Source organism: Lathyrus oleraceus, chromosome 4, assembly GCF_024323335.1.
Source record: "Lathyrus oleraceus cultivar Zhongwan6 chromosome 4, CAAS_Psat_ZW6_1.0, whole genome shotgun sequence".
NCBI lineage: Eukaryota > Viridiplantae > Streptophyta > Magnoliopsida > Fabales > Fabaceae > Lathyrus > Lathyrus oleraceus.
Genome location: NC_066582.1, coordinates 274,301,081 through 274,310,457, shown reverse-complemented (window position 1 = coordinate 274,310,457; position 9,377 = coordinate 274,301,081). Strand labels below are relative to the sequence as shown.

At 32.4% G+C, this 9,377-nt stretch overlaps 1 protein-coding gene and 1 pseudogene across 1 annotated transcript; both read right to left on the bottom strand.

The window, feature by feature from the left end:
• Positions 1 to 969: 969 nt before the first annotated feature.
• Positions 970 to 1,893, bottom strand: LOC127137066 (cytosolic sulfotransferase 5-like; annotated as a pseudogene).
• Positions 1,894 to 3,554: 1,661 nt separating this feature from the next.
• Positions 3,555 to 7,126, bottom strand: LOC127137065 (casein kinase 1-like protein 4). Its single transcript, XM_051063560.1, has 10 exons — positions 6,935 to 7,126; positions 6,713 to 6,835; positions 4,973 to 5,065; positions 4,776 to 4,846; positions 4,528 to 4,589; positions 4,390 to 4,440; positions 4,186 to 4,283; positions 3,981 to 4,107; positions 3,702 to 3,781; positions 3,555 to 3,593 (listed from the first exon to the last, which is right to left on the bottom strand). The coding sequence occupies exons 1-10, from the start codon at positions 7,124 to 7,126 to the stop codon at positions 3,555 to 3,557; spliced, it is 936 nt and encodes a 311-aa protein (XP_050919517.1).
• Positions 7,127 to 9,377: the final 2,251 nt, after the last annotated feature.

The window sequence follows — 9,377 nt, the reverse complement described above, 5'->3', positions numbered from 1 at the left end:
TGTAAAGCTGCGGCAACTTCTTCAGACTTCGGAACCTTTTCTAAACCACTGAAAGGTATTTGATCAAGGATAGGTATCCCAAGCAGTCTGGAGAATTCTTCCAGTGTAGGTACCAACTGATAATCTGGGAATGTGAAGCAATGATGTTTAGGGTCGAAGAACTGGAATAAAACTCTCATCATATCTTCTTTGAAACCTGTGGTAACCAAATTGAGGAGAGAACCGTGTTTCTTGATGAACTGGGCATGATCGGAAAGTTCTGACACTAAGTTTCTTGATGAACTGGGCATGATCGAAGATATGTATACATTGTGTTTCACACATAATCTTTATCTGACACTTTTAAGTGTTTGATAATCTTATCAAGACTAAAACAGGAACTCTGATATCAATTGAAGGTGGCAAGAAACACAAGAACGAGTATTGAATTAGGTTTCTAAAAATGAAAACTTTTTAAAACCACCACAATCAAACAATAACACGAACAAGAAAAATAACATAGTTATTTTTATATTTGTTCACTTTTATCATTCTCTTTAATATATTAATTAATTTTTGATTGATGTGAAATTTTATAAATGTGGCCTATATGATAATAGATTTTAATAAAACGGTAAATTGTATTATACGAACATAGGATCAAAAGTTATTGGAGGTGTCATTTTGTTAAGTTTGATACATTGGTATCATTTGGTCAGAATTAACTAATTAACTAACTGACTAACTATATATATTACCTCTCTACATTTATTAAATAATTAAAATTATAAAAATTTACAAAAATGTGAAAAAAAATTATAAGTAAAATTTTATTGACGGAAACGGACTAAAGTAGCCGAAGATCTCTGGTGCAAAGCTGAAAAGAAAAACTAGAAAAAAAATCAAAGTAACACAATACAAACAAAACAAAAGTGGTATCAACAAAATAAAGCACATTACAACGTAATAATAATTGAAATATCTCATATTCTAAAACTTCAACCCATGGTTAAGAATTTTTTTCTATGATAGCATTTATATACTAAATCATTTCTGTTGTAAGTAGACTTTTCCAATCTCCAACTTGGTCAAGACGGAAAAAAGTTTTGTTTTCAATTTCATAAGATGCTTTTTTCAAATTTATTGACTTACAAGTTACTCAACTTCTCAAAACTACACAAATTTAATATATCAGGATCCACACCTTTAAATTCTTCGTCTTTGGAGAATGGACACTCCAAAAATTTAGCAATCTCTTTTAAATAAAAATTAGTTCTTATTTTTGTTTCATATTTCAAAAACATAATTTTCTTTAGACTTTCCAAACTTTTCTTTCAATATCCTAACACATACTCCCTAAAAGGTCCACAAGCAGTTACTCCTCTACAAAAACTCTAAAAAACATTTCTAATGGAAGAGTTCCCTGCTTTTTGGTCTTGTCTTATTTGAGAAATGCCACAGTGAAACAAAAGTGTCTTTAGGATGTTTACATAGATAGACCACCTTGCAACTCGAGTCTTTCACAGATTTTGACAATGATTCATAAGGTAGATGAGTCGAGAAAAATCTCAGAAGAGATATTGTTTGAAGATCAGGAACTAAATCATTGTCGTGGTAAATGCCAACCTCCCAAAAGGGAACAAGATCATGAGGGTTTTTAATGAGCAAAGGATAATCGCTATGAATATTTAGATATTTGTTGCGGAGAGTTTCATGATGTTCTATGAATATTAGATCACTTTTACTTTGATTATATTTAATTACATTGATTAAAAAATTATTATAATATATTTATAATATATAATTTTTAAATGATTTTATAATTTGTTATTGTTGGTAAAAAGTACAATTTTATGTGGTGGATAAAAATTACTTTTGCCCTAATAGAGAACTGAGTGAACATAAAACGTACATGTTTGTTTTTAATGATAATTGTTTATAGTACATGTTTATAGTATGTGGATCAGACCACTATCATAATTGTTTATAGTACATGTTTTGGACCTTTTCATATTAGGTAATAGCATATGCCTAAAGGGGCCGGACTGCTATAATTGTTTACACGACCATAAAAGAAGTCTCAAAATTTGAATCATTTCAAATAATCATTATTAAAATATGAAAAAATTGTGTTATAATTACATTTTTATTAATAAATTTAATAGAAAAAAAGATTTATTTGATTTGTTATATATATATATATATATATATATTATATATATATATATATATATTATATATATATATATATGACGTGTCGGTCTAAGAATAATGTCATATGGACTATATCGCCATACAATAGTGTTATCTCTCATTAGTCAAGAGGGAAAAGAAATTCTCCATGATTCCTTTATAAATAAGTCATCAACATTTCATAAACTCAATGTCAACCCCTAAAATATTTCATCCCAAAGATGAGAGAAACACAACTTTTTATATATATATATATATATATATATATATATTATATATATATATATATATATATATATATATATATATATATATATATATATATATATATATATATATATATATAAATATATATTATATATATATATAATATATGATAAAAAATATCACGTTGATATAGAACCTCCCACCTCCCGTTAGATTAAATATAAAATATAAGAAATATAAACCAGTTAATAATTTTCAAGATTTGAAGCGAATAATTTATAAAATTTAAAATGATTAAGGACTTATTTACCAATTTTAAAAAGTTTAAAGATGAGTTTAAATTTTTTATAAAATATAAGGATCATCTTATAAAATTCGATAAATTAAAAATAAATAATTAATATTCGGAGGAGTAATTGCAAATTATATTTTTTGATTAAATTTAAAAAAATTTAAATTTAATTTGAATAAAATATTTTATTAATTAATGTTATTTTAACAATTTTTATATTTTTAATCTAAAAAATTAATTCATTTTAAATTTCTTTAAATAATTGTTTTCTCTAATTAAAATGTTTCATTAAAATAAACTCTTACTTTATATTAAATTTTCTCTTCTGATTTGACTTGTGTATTATGACGATATTTTTGATGTCGGTGGTGCCCTAAAGGGCAAATAATGGTTCTGCAAACATGTATAATACTAGAGAAATAAATGAGTGAACATATAAAATGTACATGTTTGTTTTTAATGAGTAAGTAAGTGGCAATAACTAGGGCTGGACAACGGGCCGGGCCGGGCGGTTTCGGGCCCAAACCCTCACCCAGTCTAACCCACGGTTCATATATGAAGGCTCATTTCCGCCCAATATCAACACGGTTTGGACGGGTTCGGTTTGTGCGGATTGCGGGTTTGTTTAAGCGGTTTATTCGGGTTATTAGGTTGATTCATTTTAAGCCCAATGACACATTTTGAGTATTTGTTCAGAAACTAAAATTATTCTTATCATATTAAAATTAATAATAGGCCAAAACTCAGATTGAACATTTTAAAGATGATACAATATATAGTACAACTATGACATATTCAAAACTTACAATATACAAATTACTACAACTATGACAAATTCAAAGTAATATCCACCGATAGTCTAACTATAATTAATTAATGAGCTTTACTTTGAATGATTCAATGATGTCTTCAAAGATTCATCCTGAACAAATGAAACCAATAGAATATAACAGTAAATAAAAACATAGATAACATCATATGAATTCAATAATTATGAAGTCACTAAATGACCATGAGTAACAATAATTACCATTGACAAGTGATAGTAGAAAACGACTGAAAGAAACTCTTTTAGCATATGCAGTAACATATAGAGTACACTTGTATAACCTATGACAATGAGCCGTTGACTTACTTACAAGCCTATGACTATGACAATAGAGTAGGAAACGAATCATGTATCGGTTTAGTTTTTGAAATTGTTGGCTCCGGATATGATGGATCAACCAATGGGAAAAAAGTGAACCAAAATGCAAATTGACATCTTAAACAAGCCATTACTTGCATATGATAAACAAACAGCCAATACCTTTAGAAGTGAATAATTCACGAAACAGGCGTCTAAAATATCCATAATCTGGTCGTTGATCAAATGTCAAGGAACGACAATAATGAAAGTAAGAAGCGAACTCCACAGGATACGATTTACAAAGTACCTAGGAACAAGAAAATTGTAGTCAGGTGTTAAATACCAGAGGGGGTATGTAACAATGGGAAAAACACAATCTGTGTACCTCGGTGCGAATTGATAACTTCGTTTTACAAATCTTTTCATATTTTTGTGTTCTCGTGGCAGCTTGCAGACCCTGCCAAGCAAGGATAAAATACAAGAGTCAAACAGTTAAGTCCTACATTTACCGAAAAATCCTTAAACAATTGATACTCGCAAGAATCGGTGAAAGTAGAATCAATAGGATGAGATATGCCTTCCTCTTAAAAGTACAAAAGAACATAACCAAGATACTCCAAATCATCTCTGCGACTTTGTTCTGAAGAAGTAAAACCGAAATTGTGATGGAAAATTCTAGGTTGCATATATAGACAATAAAGAATGAGAAACTCGTTTACGTACTAACCAATTCCTTTATGAGTATTGCAACTCGCGTAACGTGCAGTTCCTGTTAAGTTTTTGTTCTCTCTAGATGAGTTTATCAAGGTAAAACAAAATATTAAGCAACACTAACATGGCTAGATAAACTCAAAACGATAAGGCACAAGTTACTAAGATGTTTTGTAACCGAGTTTGTTTTTCATCGAGAAAAATGACTAGCAATAGAAAGATTCATCGCTTATCATCGAAATTAAAAATCTCAAAATCTTATACCTGTATGGAATGTGCTTGTAGCTGATAGGATCTCTATATCCTTTGCAAAGTCCAAAATCAATCATACAAACCTGCGAGTGTTGCATATTTCATAAATCATCGTATAATAAAATTTGGAAGTATAAAAGAATTACAAAATGGGAAAGCTATTCTTCATTTAAGTTTGCTAAGAAATGAAAGAATAATAATGAAGCTACCTGATTTGCTTTCTTCCTAAGACCCATAAGGAAGTTATCTGGTTTGATATCTCTATGCAGAATTCCCTTGGAATGTAAATACTCGATCCTCGTAAGTTGTAGTCAAAGAAATAAACTAGGGTTAGACCTTGTTAGATTAAACAGTTTAATTAAGCGCTTATATAGTATTAGCGCTTATCAAGTTATCATATAAGTGCTTTCATATAAGCTATATGCATTTTTTCTTAAGCTATCATGGAGAGCTTATGGAAATAAGCTAAAACCAGCATATTGTTAGGGACCAATTAGTACTACTTTTTATATCATTTTATTGGTCCCTTTTACCAAGTTTTGATGTAATTACACACTTTTGTTCTTATTAATTTGTATAAATGCAATTAGATTTAATTTATTTTGTTTTGAATAGTTATTTCACAGATTTTTCAGTTTTTGTAGAACTTTTAGATGAAAAAGCTTTTGGAATGCAACACCACATCTTGGATGAAGCTTGCCAAACAAGGAAGCTGGATAAGCAACAGTTCGCGCCGCGAACTGCCTTCGCGCCGCGAAGGCTGCGAATCCAGCAAGCTGGTTAAGGGCCAAAAGTGTTGTCTTTCAGGAAAAAGTTGTTTGCCATTTTGATGTCTGCCTTGGAATAGCTTTTCTGTTTTGGATGAGAATGACTAATTAAGGAAATGTCAACCCTTTTTGTAGAGAAAAATACATTATTCTAGGGATTCATTCATTATCATTCACACATTGACATTGAAAGATTTTTGTAAGAGAGAAAAACAGAGTTTTTCTTCTTTAACATTCTGCTTTGTAACAATGGTGATGAGGAGCTAAACTCCCTTTTGTCAAGATTGGAGGTAGTAGCTATTCTCATATGTTTATGTATTTCATTTGATTTATATATATGATAAAGATTGTTGATGTATTGAATATTGTTTTTTCCCTAAGTTGAAAACCAGATTTGAGTAGTTGTCGAGAGAGATTATTTGAGTCTTGACATAAAACAGATTTTCAAGTAGTGAATAAGTTGTAGAGATAGATTTATTCATTACTCTTCTTTGGTATTAAACATTAAAGATTGCTATATTGATAGTTAGGTGGAGAGATCGTCTAAGAATCAATATAGTGATTATCACAATATCATTTAGACATAAATGACTTTGAGAGGATACTTGAACATCATCAATAATCTTAAATCTATATAGTTATCATAAGGAAGCATAAGCATTTGAAATAGTGAACTCCAATCTTGCCAAGCTTTTATATTTGATTAAAACCATTTTACTGTTTTTAGTGACATTTACTCACAAGATAATTTCCAAACAAAACACCTTTGTTAATTTCTAAACTTATAACAAACCGGATTATAGAACGGCGGTAATATCAACCAATCTCTGTGGATACGATATAAAAATATTTGCCGAAGATATACTTTTCAACACATATAGACATGTTATAAGCTATTTCCATAAGCAACTAGTTTACCCATTTTCCTTTAACAAGGCCAACAGAACAAAATACAGATATTGCAAACAAAAATTAATGGGATAAAACAGCATTCTATATGTAAAGAAGATCAAAACGGCATTTCTATCCCATTCTAAATTAATCTAACAAAATAGAAACCCGGTTTTGTTTAGATTAGTTTATAACTTATGAGAGCAGTTATATTGAGATGTGTATTTAATACCTAGCATATAGAAAATCTCTTATAAGTTTATTAGGTGCTTATAAGAAAAGAATAGTTACAACATCTTCCATAGAAGCACGCCAACCCTGCATCGAAGACAAACCGAAGCGAAGCATGCCATTCTCACCATCTTTAGAGGCCTTCTCAGTTTTTGGAGCGCTCAGGTATATCCCCATCTCAAACTGCAATCACAAAACACAAAAGAAAAAAACCAACATTGAGTCACAAAAGAACTATGCACTATCAATCACATTAGAATGAAAGCAAGAAAATGATAAAACGATAAAAAGAGTGAAATACCAATGCTCAATGACGACAACAGTTTGGGCAGTCTCTTCTTTAACAGCTCCAGAGCCTTCACCTTCTTCTTTCACTTCCCAAACGGATGGAGTGATGGGAAAAAACTTAAATATAAAGCAAATAAAACCTGTAGAAACTTTAACAGGCTCCAATGGCAACCAACCAATAGGCATTGGTAAGTTTTGAAAAGACACTGTCATACGGTGAACTGACTCGGGGTGTTTTGCTTTTTATCGCAATGTCGCGGATAGCAAGAGTCGCCACCGACTTTTCTTTTATCCAATAAGGAAAGGTGGAAAAGAACAGGAAAGACCTCAATAGATTTTGGGTTCGGGAGGTACATTATACAAAGGGAAGGTATTAGCACCCTTTGTATCCATGGTTATCCATGGGCTCTTAATTGCTGGATCACTTATATTTTTGTCTGAAAAGTGTTCGTGAATTGTTAAAAAAAATGTTTCGAAAAAAAAGAATTTAACTTTGTAATGATTCTCGTATGAATGTATACAAAGTATTTATCTCGTTTGATTTTGAAAACGGTTTAGAAAAATGTAACTTGGTAATGATTCTAGTATGAATGTATACCGAGTGGTGATTTTCTAGGATTTGCAAAGTGTGAGGGGTGGGAAATGTTTTAGGTTATGATCCAGCAATTGAGAGTTATACCTTCCTAAGGTCGTTATGAACGTTTCCTATCCTTATGAGGGTAAAACTGTCCTTACTATTGAGAAGTAAGTAATTTTACCCTTTGGATGTTTAAGGGTCATCGTAGGGTCATCGATAGGTCATTGAAGGCAACAGTTGTAAGGATACCTTAGCATTCGAAGGGACGATCATCATTTAACCGTAGGCTACACCGAAGGGTCATCGAGGGACGAAATCATATATTCGAAGGCAACATCCGAGGGACCATGATTTATTTTATGATGATTTAATCGAAGGGTCTTTGCTAAGTGTATCCCCACATTCGCGGGACATGACCGTAATACCGTAATATCGTAAGGCAAAAGAGAGGTCCAAGATCACATATTTAAAGTCCATATTTTAAAGTTAATTAAGTAATTAGGGTGAATCTCCACATTAAAATCAATACATTAAAAATAATACATTAAAATTAATACATTAAAATTAATTAATTAAAATTAATTAAGCAATTTAGGACAGCTCTTCACAAGGGTATCCCACAAATAAAGTGGAAGACCTAAACAACAATCTTTTCCTGGGGTGTGTGAACCTTTGCAACATTCAGCAAACGGGTTAGAATACCAAATCAGGGTGCAATCGAGGATTACACCGCAAAAGAAATCACAACAGTAATATGATCAGATAAACAATGCCTGGCTATGATAAAACATGAATGAAAAATCAGAATAGAAAAGTCGGCTACTGTCAGGTTCGCGCCTGCCTCGCCTAGCGAAGGCTTAGCGAATACTCGCTTCATGCTCGCTTAGCGACGTGCTAGCGAGCGACTGCGGATTCTGGTTTTGATATCAGTACAATTTCAACCAATTTTATGCCTTATGGCTTTCATTACAACAATTATATGGTTAATCATTTAAGGTATTCAAGTGCACACTACAATTCACATGACAAACTTAAGATATTTTCATAAATTTAATCATAATGACATATGCAAATTAAGAACATAAGGTAGTAATAGCAATGCCAACCTGTTTGTAATCGAATTGTAACCTTGAATTGGCCGACCGGATCGAATTGAGCGGAAGTGACCTTGCTGCCGCCGGCTTTTCCTTCAGGGTTTCTCGGAATTCTCAGGGTTAGCCTCCAGGGTTTTCCGTCTGTGAGCGCGAGGGTTTGCTTGCTAGGGTTCTCCTTTCGTCCTTTTTCGTTCTCTTTTCATTACTGAAGTGCTGGTATTTATAATGCTCTTTTTCATGACCTAATGGGCTCAGAATGAAGCCCGAAATTTTCTGTTGTCTGTCAGCTTCGCTAGGCGAGCGTGTAGCGAACGTGTAGCGAACGTTCGCTAGGCGAGCGTGTAGCGAACGTGTAGCGAACGTTCGCTAGGCGAGCGTGTAGCGAACGCGTAGCGAACAGGCCAGTTTGGGCCATTTTCTGGATTGGGCCATTCGTGAGCTGGGCCTTTGTTCCTTTAAGATCAGTGTCATAAAAATGAGTCGGAGTGCCCTGAAAAATGTCTTGAAATATTAATGGGCAAATTTTGGGGTATGACAGCTGCCCCTGTTCAATATTCTTGAACCGAGAGAGTCAGAATGGTATGTACGCCATTCGTGGTCTGGAGGTGGAAGATTATTGAACACTTAGAATGCCCCAAAATTTGCACTTGTCAATTAGTTAGTCTTGATGGAGATGGGCTTAAAGATGCCATCTAGGAAGTTTGATGATGAGAGCTTCAGAGTACGTCGTACGTTAGAAGATATCTGAAGTCATGGGTGTCACTGG

What these genes read in the sequence shown, in the direction of transcription:
- LOC127137065 (XM_051063560.1), bottom strand. Translation starts at nt 7,126, where the DNA reads ATGCCTATTGGTTGGTTGCCATTGGAGCCTGTTAAAGTTTCTACAGGT. An exon ending in TTAGGAAGAAAGCAAATCAG is followed by an intron (nt 4,847 to 4,972) that starts GTAGCTTCATTA and finishes CAACACTCGCAG; the next exon opens with GTTTGTATGATTGATTTTGG. An exon ending in TACAAGCACATTCCATACAG is followed by an intron (nt 4,590 to 4,775) that starts GTATAAGATTTT and finishes AAACTCATCTAG; the next exon opens with AGAGAACAAAAACTTAACAG.